The sequence below is a fragment of the Gouania willdenowi genome, chromosome 10, assembly GCF_900634775.1.
Source record: "Gouania willdenowi chromosome 10, fGouWil2.1, whole genome shotgun sequence".
Taxonomy (NCBI): Eukaryota; Metazoa; Chordata; class Actinopteri; order Blenniiformes; family Gobiesocidae; genus Gouania; species Gouania willdenowi.
In genome coordinates, this window is record NC_041053.1 from 5,402,890 (window position 1) to 5,416,913 (window position 14,024).

General features: G+C 40.2%; 1 protein-coding gene across 1 annotated transcript; it reads right to left on the reverse strand.

Annotated features, from left to right (window-relative positions):
* Window positions 1-619: 619 nt before the first annotated feature.
* Window positions 620-10,922, reverse strand: ints5 (integrator complex subunit 5). Its single transcript, XM_028459604.1, has 4 exons — window positions 10,705-10,922; window positions 6,721-6,973; window positions 2,957-4,924; window positions 620-1,693 (listed from the first exon to the last, which is right to left on the reverse strand). The coding sequence occupies exons 1-4, from the start codon at window positions 10,797-10,799 to the stop codon at window positions 974-976; spliced, it is 3,036 nt and encodes a 1,011-aa protein (XP_028315405.1). The 5' UTR covers window positions 10,800-10,922; the 3' UTR covers window positions 620-973.
* Window positions 10,923-14,024: the final 3,102 nt, after the last annotated feature.

Genomic DNA, 14,024 nt, shown 5'->3' on the forward strand with positions numbered 1-14,024 from the left:
CTGTCTTGTCATGTTTGTTTTTTACAGTTACAAAAATAAATGTAGTAGACTAACGAGAATGTCATAAAAAGAACCAAGCTGTACCAGCACTTAGATACGTTAGCATTCCCCCAGTGAGCAAACCATTGACCCCAGTACAACCCACCTATTCAGGAAGCACTTTCTGCATATTCTGATTATTATCAACACTGTAAATCAATCATTCACACATATGACAAAGCTCTTTAACATCACTTGCACTGATGATACTGTGAACTTCAGTTTTGATTATTTTTTAAAAACTGCTTTTGACTAAAAGGAAAAATATAATGTATATTTCGTGACTAACAAAAGCTTAAATAATGCTGGTTTAGAGTTTCAATAAGTCACACCCATAAAAATATATATAAAAAAAATGTACAAAACTATATAATTTTTAGGTAGTACTGTAGTCTGTTTCGTTTCTGTTTTGAGGGATTTCTTTCTACTTGTTTTCTAAATTCCTTTTGCAAACCAGGAAGCCACATCTGAAAGGGACAACAGTTGGTGTTAAGTATGAATAATGCAAACACAATAGCAACGTGCTACAGTGTCCTGTGATGACAGCAAAACATTATGCACATTCTGGGGCCCAGTGTGGTTTTATTATGTAAAAGTTGATCAAACAGCAGTATTTTTTTTTTATTAACACGAGTGACACACGGCTTGTTGGTAGACATTCATTAAACAATTAATCTGAAAAAGAATTCAAAAATACTTAAAATGTATCAGCAGAGTTGAGTCGTTTATCAAAGCAAAATAACACTTTGGAGAATCAGTTCAAACAGAGAAAACATACACATTTTTAATGTCAATGCGACGGAAGTCAGTTAGAAACCAAAAGTACTAAAAAAAGCATTCAGAACACACAGCTTTACTTGTATGAAACTGAACTTAAGCAACAGGACTCCAGTCTTAGAGAAATGTAACACAGCAGTTTGCTTTATACACGCCCTCATAGCTGGAAGCGCCAACACAGGTGACCCAGTCTGTCAATGTTTTTATGGAGGACGCTGTGAATTGGCGTGACGTATCTGGCCACGTCGCCATCTCGGGAAAAGTCCCTGCAGAAAACGCCTTTTTCTGAGTTAAAGACAAACTTCTGTGGCATGGGCCCGTTGGCCCTCACATACTCCCAGACAGCCAGGAGCAGCAGCCGCACCTCAAAGGGTGTCAGGTGAGGAAAAGCTTCGTGGACGTTGGCCAGCACAGGAGGCAGGAGCTGGCCTTCCCCCATGCAGGACACCAGCAGGCATGTGACCTGGAGGTGCCATGGGGAGTCCGTAGACAAGGCCTCACGGGATGCCTCCCAATGGGCCAGTAAGGTGGCCAGCAGCCCTCTGAGCACAGCTGAGCAGTAGCAGAGGGCCGGACGCCCAGCGGCCACCACCTGGAGCAGGAGGAAGAGCACCGGGTGGGCCTCGAAGCAGCGGCGTATGTGAATGTCCCGCTCCACCGTGGTGCGAGCGTGCTCCTCTGGAGGCCAGGACAGCTCCCCGTTGGCCACGTCTGGACACACGTTTTCCACCAGAGTGACTGCCACCACCTTGGCTGCCTCTGCGTTGATGGGCGGGGGCTCATCGGCTTCAGATGAAGATCGAGAGCCGTTAATGCTGCCGTTGAGTCCAGAGGAGCTGCAGCACTGGATCACCACAGCTAACAGAGTCTGGATGTTCTGTTAAGGGAAGATAAACAGTTTTACGACTTTAGCAGCAAGACCAATACGAACAATTAACAACAACTACCATAACTACAAAGACTTTAACGTTCACTTTCACTTAGGAGACAATAGGAACACATCAAATACTGTAAATGCTGGTTTTAAAGTAACTAAACCCAAAACCCACTTTTTTCTGCTGAATACATATGTATTTGGGTATTTAGTTGTAAAATGTCAGAGTGACTGCCCTCTAAGGGTTGAACGCAGGCTATGACAGTTCGAGACAGATTATATTGTATCATTTGGACCATCGTGCATCATTAACGGACGTGCATGTACTTGTTGTCGCTGTGTGTGTCTTCCTGGTTTGTGTGTGAGGCGGTGGGAGGCTCATGGCTGGAGAGCAGGGCTGTTTGCCAATGAGTGATTTGGTGTCTGTGGGATTGTGTGTGTGGGGGTAAGGTTCACGTCAGTATCCTGTGTGCCTGTGATTGTAGTAGTTGAGCACAGCTCAGTTGTCACTGCAGCGCCGTGAGGCCGTGACTGAGCATGTGTTACTGCTTCAGGAGTAACGCCCATAATCAAGGCAGTTTTTTTAACTTCCCCCTAGTGGCAGGTCAGCAGAAAGCAGAGGTTTAGTTACTCTTTAAGCACCTGCCACATCTCACTAGAAATCTCATTCTGGGGCTTTCAAATATTAGATTAGTTTAGATTATACTTTATTTTATCCCACAGTGGGGAAATTCAAGTTACAGCAGCAAAGATGCCGAGAACAAGCAAGCAAATAAAACTAAAGACAAAAATGTAAAAAGGAAAATTAAGGGAAAAAATACATAAATAATAGACTTCAGATTATGCTAGTGTTGTACTGTCTAATGACGGATGGGAGGAATGACCTGCGGTAGTGCTCCTTCTTACACCACGTGTATTTAATGTGCAATCGATAATAATGAGATATATGTACAAATAAGTCAATAAGTTCCAAAGCTTTAAAAAAAAAAAAGTCAAGTTTAGTCAGGTTTAGTCAATTTGGAGTCACCTGTGTTCTTGGGTATACAAGGCACATGCATACACTATACAGCACTGTTTGTTGGGGCTATGCTAAGATTTTTTTATTGACATGATTGGATTAAGAGGAATTAGAGATTCCAGGAATAATGAGAGGGGAAAAGAATAATTAAAAGTCACTAGGAGAACCATTTATCACATTTATGCCCATTCAATAAATATTTTGCCTTTAATAAAAAAATAAGTCTACAGTACAGTTATAAAACTGACCTGGATGACGCCCGCTGGGTCCGGCTGCTGCTGTGTGGTGCGAGCCTTCAGCCCTTTACCAATCACTCCTGCATGAAACACCGACCACACGCTGCCAGAGAAGTTGACGGTAGTACCAAACTGACAGTTGATGTCCAAGAGAGACGCTCCCAGGTCAGGGGACGCAGACGGGAAAGGCAAAGGAGCGCCCGACATGTCTGCAATCTTTCCACCGAACAGGTCAGCGTTTCCTTTGTGAAGTGCTCCCTCCACCAGCTGCTGGAGAACAGTTTTGAGTGTGAGTGACGAATATGCAGCAAAACGAGACAGCAGGAGCACGGAGCAGCTCACAGCCTCGTCCGCCTGTCCAGCGTCCCTGCTCTCCTTACCGCTTTCTCCTCTTCTCCGGAGTGTCAGAAAGAAATGAGTGACCGCAGCACGAGAGAGCAGGAGTAGATGGGATGGAGTGAAGGTGAGAGGGAGTGGACTGCGGGATAGCAGGTGTACCGCAGCATGAGAAACAGCTGGATCTCCATGAAGCAGGAGCGGCCCGAAGTCGTGAAGGTGTCCTGAAACCGCTGCTCCGACTTGGACGGCCATGGACGACTGAGCTCCAGCTGCTTCCCTCCTCTCCTCATCCTGGCTCTGGATGGCAGCAGCCAGGTTGAGCAGCAGCTGCCTCAGCTGCCGGGGCCCCAGCGTGTGTGTGTGGATCTGGGCCACGCAGCGGGCGATAGCTGCAGGAACCAGGCCAGCCATGCAGGAGGAGAGCGTGGTGTGGAGCTGCCAGGCCAGGGCCAGCTCCTCTGGGTTCCGTGCCTGAGTGAAGAGCTGACACAGGGTCTCAGTGGCCACACTGGGACCCCCGTACACAGACAACAGGCATAGTAGTTGGTGCAGCCAGAGGTGGCGCTTTCTCTCCAGCCGCAGCGTCTCCGCACACAGCTGACCAACGAGGGACTGCAGCTCCTGCAAGAATGGGACCACCCTCTGCGGCTGTGAGGAGGCCATGTTGTGAGGGCTCACATCTGCCCCCTCAGACCGGTTGAAGACCAGTTTATGAAGATGCATGAGCAGCATCTGGAGGAGACGGTCGCAGCCTTCTCTGACTCCTTCATGAGGCGACGGCGTCGGGCCAGAGATAATGACTGAAGCTGGAGTCGCGGTGTCGGCTAGAAAGCGAAGGACTCTGGCTCCTCCTGATGGGCTCTGGCTGATGAGGTGCACGGCCAGGCTCAGCATGCTGTCTAGCTGCTCTCTGGGGAGGCCCTGCAACAGAGCCTGTAGCTGGAGCAGGACGGGCGGGCGCAACAATTCCACCAGTTCCGCAGACACGGCTCCAAACAGGTTGGGAGACATTGCAGCCAGTTGCAAGAGGAACGGCACGGCAGCACGGCGAAGCTGCGGAGAACTTTCCCAAGATGTTGCAGATGAGGTGGGCGACATTGGGCTAGAAGGACTTAAACTCTCCTGAAACATCCGGAGCAGTTCCTTCCTGATGCTGTCTGAGTGGTGCGCTGCCAGGTGACCCAAGATGCCCACAACTGAGCCAATCTTGGGCACCCTGCTGCCTTTCTCGCCCACAGCCACCAGTTCCTTGGCACCATGGGAGCAGAAGTCCTTCAGTCCACACGCCAGCACTCGGCTGATGATAGTGCCTGGGAAGGCTGACCCAATATGAGCAACGACCCAGTCAAAGTGTGGAGAGTGCTGGACTGAGGTGTCCAAAAGAGCATCCACGCAGGCGTCGGGGCACCAGGCCAGCATAGCAGCCAAACACTGGGAGTACGCCTCCATCAGGGAGCGTGTGGCGGCGCAAGACATCCACAGCTGGAGGAGCTCATTGAGGCTGGAGGAGTGTGGGGCTACCCGACGCCCAGCGTGCTTACTGCTCAGCTGTCCCAGCAAGTCCACCGCCCAGGCCGACACCAGAGGGGCCCAGGCTCTGGGGTTGAGATGAATGAACTCTGATAGCACGCCATGGACCTCCTACACACAAAAACCAAGATCAGGAACAGAACACCAAAACAGGGTAGTACTCATTCCTAAGGAAAACTGCTGCTCAGGGATCTTGTTTAAAGGTTACCTGCAGCGGAAATGTTTACACATTAAAATGACTTTTTAGAATGATTTTATACCTTGGGGAGTCGCCATTTTGCACAGGATATGACGCACTTTCGTTGATTCCAATCAGCTGTTGCTAGGCAACAGTGTTTTATTGGTCTACAGTTTCTGAACAATGGCGGAGTGTAAAACCAAAGGTTGCAATAATGACAAGAGGATAAACCCCACAGAAACATTTCTTTTGCGTCGTTAAGCCAAATAACGACACTAAGTCAAAGTTAGCCAGACATTGGCTGCATAACATCGGTACGGGATACACACTAAAATGTTTCCGTTCGGCCAAAATTCGGTGATATGGAAGAACCGCTTCAAGTCTAGCTGCTCTGAGAGGGATCTGTGGACTATAAATCTGTGAATGGGTTTTGTCCAGAATACATCAGTGATATGTTAGTCAGGTATGAACCCAGCAGGTCTCTCAGATCTATGGACACAGATCAGATAGTGGAGCCCAGAGCTCACAGTAAACATGGTGATGCTGCTTTTAGTTGTTATGCTGCAAAGAAGTGGAACAAACTGCCAGCAGAGCTGAAGTCAGCATCTAATGTGAACATTTTTAAATCAAAGTTAAAGGCACTTTTTTTCTCTACTGCATATGATTGAGAGAGAAATTTTTTGTCATGTTGTTGATGTAATGATGAATTTACTGATGATTTTAATTGATTTTACTGATGATTTTAATTGATTTTACTGATGATTTTAATTGATTTTACTGATGATTTTAATTGATTTTACTGATGATTTTAATTGATTTTACTGATGATTTTAAATGTTCTTATTGATTTTAAACAATTGAATGTTTTATCATGTAAAGCACATTGAGTTGCCTTGAATATGAAATGCGCTATACAAATAAATTTGCCTTGCCTTGCCTTACCTTGCCTAAACTAATGGGCACGAAGCCGAAGTTACGTCTAAAATCAGACATGTCCCAGACAATTCTCTTATAGAAAGTTTCAATGCAGCTTGTAAACGTACTTGTTCAGAGCACTACTATGTTTCCGCTTACAGGGGATATTTTGGGCGAGTGTCATGGCAATAATCGCATCTCCACCAGATTGTTTTCTCTGATTTTTTTGTGACTAAATGATGAGCTGTCACCTGTTCAATAGGGCGCCGTCAGGTGCTGATCCTCGGTGCATCCCAATGATAGCAGTCGCTAGCCATATTTGTGCACTTCCAACACCTAACTACACAGCCTTGTTTATGCTGGGACTATCAGCTCTGCCTGTGAGGCTGAGAAAGGTGATCTTTAATCCTCTCATAAAATGAATGCTGCACTTTTATCACTAAGGGAGAGGTTATGCACGGCTGCCGAGAGCAAACAGAAAAACTACACTTCCCAAAATGTAAATGGACTTGTTACACCTCTACTTCCCACAATGCATCATTTATTTAAAGCAACAGGCTGGACTGATCAATGAACGTGCATCATATCCTAAACCAAAATGGCGGCTCTCCATAGTTAATGCCCCAAAGTATAAAATCGTTCTAAAAAGTCCTTTTAATGTGTGTGTGTGTGTTTTTTTTTTTAAAATAAAACGGTGCACATATTTTGCTTATTGGTAATACATTAAACATTTTTGTTATAAAGGTTTTCACTATAGGTACCCTTTAAGAAACCTAGACTATGAGAAATAATCTCAATTGCTGTGAAGCCACACCTGTATGATGTCCTCCAGGTTGGCGTTGACCCCAGAACTGGTGCTGCCGTCCGTCTCCAGGTGATGCAAGAAAGCAGACACGTGCTCATCATACACACCCCTCAGATGCTCGAGCACCGCCTCCCGACAGGCCGGCACGGAGCGCAGCAGACGTACAGCACATCGGGCGTGCTCTCGGACGCTGAGCTTCCGGCCTTGGATCGCATCCACGCCATTGATGAAGGACTTGATCTCCTGAGACAGTTCTTGGGTGCTGGAGGAGGGAAAGTAGATGGACAATGAGTAGACAAACAAATGCATGATGATGAGAATACATTTTAAAAACAAAAAGAAACAAACGTTTCTGCTTCAGCAAACTGGAGTAAAAAACTAGATTTAGAAACTGAAATCAAAGTGGAATGGAGGAGATAAACAAAGCAAATACAATCTCAGTTACTAAAACAAAAGTAACTGCAAATGAACAAATCTAATCTAGGGCTGGGCAATATGGACAAAAATCATCTCTCAATATTTTTCTCAAAACGGTGATATACGATATGAATCAATAAAGTCTGACCATAAAGACAATTATCTGTTAATTTGCTAATGCATAATGCCACACAGGGATATTTATTAACAAACAGCTGCACAAAATGTGCCACTTTGGTTCATTCTCCTCTAAGGGACAGCAGGTGTGAGTGAGTTCTGTAGTGATATTTGTTTAGATGAAGGTCTGTGTTAGGACACACTCAGCAATGCATCTAACTGTGCTTTTCATGCTGTTCTGAGAAGTAACAAAAGCAGTGACACTGAAAACAAGTATTTTAATACAAAATAAGATATAACATACATCAGAAATAGGGACATTTGTAAAAGAAGGACACTGTTTGAAAGCACTCTGTTAATAATATTAAATACTTGCATGATGTGATTTGTACTGTGATTGTATATAAAAAAATATCTCAATATAGGTGATAGTCATTTTCTATATCGCCAAAATAGAAAACTCAATATATATCTCTTGAATCTCAATATATTGCCTCAATATATTGCCGTACTCTAATAAATAAGATTCAATATCAATGCAGTCTGTGAAGTAATTTGCTTCACCTACCAAACAAAAGCATGTTCCATAATCAAAAAGCTTAGCTCAAACAGACTGACAAAGGACACTTCTGAAAATGTTGCAAAAACTGTTGATCACACTTGTCCAATGACGTATTATTGTATAACCTCATGATTTTACACATCAATAGTAGAGTGGAAAATTTGCATATAAAAGCATAAAAAGTATAGGGTTTCATGTTGTTTATTTTTTAGTTAAAAATTATATTTATAATAATGATGAGGGAAATTAACTTGATTAGAACATGAAGTGAAAATATAAGGGTTGAACCGGAAAGGGACCAGAAATGATAAAAACTGTAGGAATAATTCTATTTACGAGGCATTAAAACGTGTTTCATTCACTTATTTACAAAATCTGATTCTTTACAATGTGTTTTATCACTCATTTATTCACTCATTATGCTCTATAGTGTTTTTTTCCCACAGTATTCTGAGCAAAATGTAGTCGGACAAAGGGTTTGTGAGAGCCAAACAAGTTTGAGAACCACTGGTCTAAGGCAGTGGTTCTCAAACTTGTAGAAACTACCCCCTATTGTCTGACTTTTGAATCCAAGTACCCCCTTATGTCCGACTACTACTGAGAATTCTGAGAAAAAACAACTATAGATCATAATGATGGAATGAATGAGTGATAACACACATTTTATATTGTAAATAAGTGCAATAAAACAGTATATTAGTGTCTCCTGAATGGATTTATTTCTATAGTTTGTACTATTTCCTGTTATCTCCCTCCTGGTGTGGAACCAAGACTGACTCTTGTTTTTTCAGTTCATGTTCTAATTGAGATTAGAACCATCACCATTTTGTATGTTTTTTGTATCATTTTGTGTATTTTGTTGCTTGTTCTTTTTATTATTCATCATATTTTTCTTTTTTGTGTGTGTTTTTGTGTGTTGTTGGTGTTATTTAAATTATTCTCTCTGTGTGTGTGTTTTTATTTGTTTCTTATGTTTTATGGTGTCATTTTGAGTATTTTGTTGTTGCTCTTATTTTGTGTGTTTTTGTTGTTGTTTTGTTTGTGTGTTGCTGGTAATATTCAGTGTGATTGTAATTGTTTACTAAAAACAAACATTACAAAACCCCATGTTTTTAATTATTTTATTTACTAATGTTCCCCTCTCTCTCTCAAGTACCCCCTGTAGTGCCATCGCGTACCTCTAGCGGTACATGTACCCCAATCATACCTGTCAAGTATCCCGTTTTGGCCGGGAACATCCCGTATTTTACCCCTCTTTCCCGCCATCTTCCTGTATTAGTATTTTCCCGTAAATATCCCGTATTTTAATGTAATAATTAAAAGATGCCTTACTGAGCTGAACGCTGTCACTAGCCTTGTGAGAACTTCCACCTGAAATGGCCTGAGTGACAGTTCTCACGAGATTAGTGCTGACATCGGCAACAAACCCGGAAACAACTCAGAACAGAGATGATGAATGAAGATGTTACAAAAAAAACAAATAACTGGTATAAATATGTTGTAAACTGGAACAGAGAGTTTATCTTCCTAAAGACCATCAGGATGTGACACAGTTACACGTTCTGTTAGATTAATAACTGAGATTTTAACGTCTACCACAGAGGAAGGAAAGGTAAGTCACCATGAAAAATCAGCCAATCACAAGCTCCACAAATATACACTGTTTTATAAAGTGTTAAATAATGTAAAGTCTGTAATAAATGTGTCTAATAAGTCATTAGTGAATACCAGAGAACCACATGAAAATAAAATGTTAATATCTAACTTAAAAACAAGCAATGTGAAATTACCAGTAAATATACAATGTGTTGACTTGTATATAAACTATAAGTATATTAAATAAACACATGTGCTTCATATACACATTTATGTTTTTATTTAGGCTGTTTTATAATTCAGGAATTAGGGCTGGGCGATATATCGAGATTCAAGATGTATCGAGTTTTATATTTTGGCGACATAGAAAACTATAATATTTCATATATCATACGAAACAAAATACTAGTTTTAGGAGTCGCTGCTTTTACTTCTCAGAACAACATGCAAAGCTCAGTTAGATGATTAATGAGTGTCACATATTGTGCAGATGTTTGTTAATAAATGTCCCTGTGGAGCATTTAGCATCAGCAAATTTAACCCAGAATTGTCTTTCTGGTCAGACTTTATTTAATAAAATTATCTAGATTTATATCATATATCACTATTTTGAGAAAATATATTAATATATGAGTTTTGGTCCATATCACCAGCCCTAGTAGGAATGTTCACAGCATTTTAATGTTAATCAAGGTCAACCAACCAGATTCTAATCACATAATTGTATTTAGTAAGTGGTAGATAAGTGAGTATTTTAGATTTATTGTACATCTATATTAAAATATAAGGGATACTGTAGCTTGGTTGGGCAGGTGGGACGGCTGGTAGTGGGCGCCAGAAAATGTCCCTTATTTTCAAATCCCAAACTTGACAGGTATGACCCCAATTTGAGAAAAACTGGTCTAAGACATCTCTCCTTGCCCCCGCTTGTAAATATGTATATAGTCTTTATACTTTTGACATTATATATATTGACAAAAAATAAAATTATTATTATTATATTGTTTATTTTATCTCCTTCGTTGCACTATTTTTCAGGTGTCTTTTGGGTCTTCTGTGTTGCCTTTTTTAACACTTTATCTGAGCTGTAATGACAGTACCGTACATTTCCCCACTGCATGATCAATAAAAGCTTTTCTACGGCTCCTTTAAAATCTACGGATCTCGTTGTTGTCAAATATTATTGCTCTGTCCCTAAAAACGACTTCTACCAGGATGAGTAAAGTGGAACAGAGTTGTATTCCTCTATGGTAGTGATGAAGGGACGTTAGTTGAGTATAAAGCACTGAGTGAGTCCTCACCTCAGGACAGTCTGCGCTGTGACACTGAGCGAGCTCTGCATCGCCTTCAGTGGACTCCCGTCAAACACCACAGACATAGCTCGGTCCGTTAACATGAGAGCACTACATTAAGTCCACCTCACGGAGGTTTAGGCTCCGACCGGACGGTCCACGGCACAGTTTTATAGATAGTTGTGGCCGGTGTCAGCGCGGGGACCGGACAGCCTCAGCACCGGATCTCCTCACTTCTTCTCTGCTCCCGATCCCGCAGCGGTGCGTTACCAGCACCAGACCGCCCCTAGCGGCGCCCGGTGGCACTGCTACTTATTTATCTATCTATTTTTTCAGACAGATGTCAGTAAAAAAATAAAAAAAATAAAATATAATAATTTAAAATAATTTAAATAAAATAAATCATAGCATCTCTTACTATGAAACCTAGAGTATATGAGTAACTATCTCATAATTATAAGATACAAAGTCATAATTAAAACTTCTATTTTTTTTTAAAACCGTTATTATTTTACTTTTCCTAGTATTATAAGGAAACTACATCATAATGATGACTAAGATTTTTAAAAATCACGATTCTTTTACTTTTCCTAGTACTACTATGATACTAAGTCATGACTTTATAGTCTTATAGACCTATATAGACCTTTATAGACCTATATAGCTTTTATAGACCTACTGTATATAGGGCTTTACAGACCTTTATAGATCTTTATAAGCCTTTTTAGACCTTTATAGGCCTATATAGACTTTATAGTCTTTCATAGACCTTTATAAACCTATATAGGCCTTTATAGACCTTTATAGATTTTTATGAGCCTTTTTAGACCTTCATAGACCTATATAGACCTTTATAGACCCATATAGGCCTTTATAGACCTTTATAGATCTTCATGAGCCTTTTCAGACGTTTTTAGACCTATATAGGCCTATATAGACCTTTATAGGCCCATAAAGGCCTTTATAGACCTTTATAGATCTTTATGAGCCTTTTCAGACATTTATAGACCTATATAGGCCGATATAGACCTTTATAGGCCCATAAAGGCCTTTATAGACCTTTATAGATCTTCATGATCCTTTTTAGACCTTCATAGACCTATATAGGCCTATATAGACCTTTATAGACCCATATAGGCCTTTATAGACCTTTATAGATCTTTATGAGCTTTTTTAGACCTTCATAGACCTATATAGGCCTATATAGACCTTTATAGACCCATATAGGCCTTTATAGACCTTTATAGATCTTTATGAGCTTTTTCAGACGTTTAAAGACCTATATAGGCCTATATAGACCTTTATAGACCCATAAAGGCCTTTATAGACCTTTATAGATCTTTATAAGCCTTTATAACCCTTTATAGACCTATATAGACCTTTATAGACCCATATAGGCCTTTATAGACCTTTATAGATCTTTATGAGCTTTTTCAGACGTGTATAGACCTATATAGGCCTATATAGACCTTAATAGACCCATATAGGCCTTTATAGACCTTTATAGATCTTTATGAGCCTTTTCAGACGTTTAAAGACCTATATAGGCCTATATAGACCTTTACAGGCCCATAAAGGCCTTTATAGACCTTTATAGATCTTTATCAGCCTTTATAGCCCTTTATAGACTATTTTCGACCGTCAGTTGCAAAAGTCTGGCAGGCAGCACATCTACAAATGGATGCATCAAAAATGTTGGATGGGAGGGATAATTACTGACAGAGAAACTGTGCGTCAACTGATGTGACTGATTATAGCGTGCATAAAAACACAATTCACATTATTTCACTGCATCGTATGCACAAGTACGCATAAACCCCATAAAGCTCACTTTTAGATTCCTGTGAGGTGCAAAAACATCAACATTTCCAGTGAAAGTCAGTTTTTCAAAAACCACATGTGAATGTGAGCATGCACAAGCTGTTGTGCAGGGGCACCTAAGTCATAATTATGAGATACTGTCTCATGTATCTCATAATTATGACTTAGATAAAAAAATATATGTATATCTTAATTTTCCTAGTTTTTTTTTTGTTTTGTTTTGGGCTTCCATAGTTTAGTATTAGTAGTAAACTTAAACTTAGATTCCCCAAAGGGTTACCAAGACATTGTATTTGAAAATGGTTATTTATTTGCAATAAACCTTGTGGTCTTTTAGGCCATCGATTCTCAACTGGTGGGTCGGGCCCAAAAGTGGGTCGAGGACCTGGACTGGGTGGGTCGCAGACAGCTGGTCAAAAATATATAAATACTTAATGTCTCTAATGTTGGACTTGTCTTTTACTTTGAAAGAAACTTTTCTTTTGACAGGCATGCTGTGAAATGCATGTTTCACAGGAAAATATATACATATATACACTTATGTTTTAAGAAAAATTATGTCAGTGTGTTTTCAACAGCTATTTTTGAAAAATGAAATTTCATTGGTTGAATTTTAAAAAAAAAAGAAAAAAAAGTGGGTTGTGATGCCAAAATGTACTGTAAATGGTTCCCCAGTTTTGTGTTTAATTGTAATTGACATTTTTAATAGAATTTTCATGGCTTACTTATAACACGTTTCTCTCAGTGTATCCCTTTCTCTTGTTTTTTCATTTTTGAGTCTTTTACTTTAATAACTATTTACAACCAAAACCGAGGAGGGTGTACACATGTAATATACAAATAGATACAGAGACAATCCAGCAACAAATCATTTTCCAATTTATATCCAAAATATCTTATTTGACCACAGCTTGTAAACCATTCTGTTAGTAGTTGGAGGGAGAAGGAGATTTTTTTCCATGTAAGTGATATTATATATTATATATACTATAGATATTCATACAACAGTTCTACAGGCACATTTTATTAGTCAACAGCTGTTGCCAGGCAACACACTGACATTTGACTCACTGTTATTAGAACGACTGAACAGTGGAGTGATCTTGTCTGTAAAAAATCCCAGCTGTTGTCCCACTGAGCATTTTTAGGTCTATTATACGTCTAAATGTTCCTTAGACGTCTAGTCTAAATTGGTCTCCCAGGGATATGGAAATGAAAGTTTTTTAGACATCTAAATGTAGTCTAGACGTATATTAGACGTCTAAACATACATATATATATATATATATATATATATATATATATATATATATATATATATATATATATATATATAGACATCACAGATGTTTGAATAATGTACAATAGTCTAAATTTAGACGTCTACATTTTAGACGTTCACCTGACGTTCATGCATATACCAAATATAAACCCAGGTCTAGACTTAGACATTGATTAGACATCTATTAGAGGTCTAGTCTACATTTAGACGTCTAAAAAACTTTCAT

Bases quoted from the DNA above. Each gene is read 5' to 3' on its own strand.
- ints5 (XM_028459604.1), bottom strand. From the start codon at position 10,799: ATGTTAACGGACCGAGCTATGTCTGTGGTGTTTGACGGGAGTCCACTG. The intron at 6,974-10,704 runs GTGAGGACTCAC...TCCCTCCTCCAG, and splicing joins ACAGCGCAGACTGTCCTGAG to CACCCAAGAACTGTCTCAGG. The intron at 4,925-6,720 runs GTGTGGCTTCAC...TTTTGTGTGTAG, and splicing joins ACCTGGAGGACATCATACAG to GAGGTCCATGGCGTGCTATC.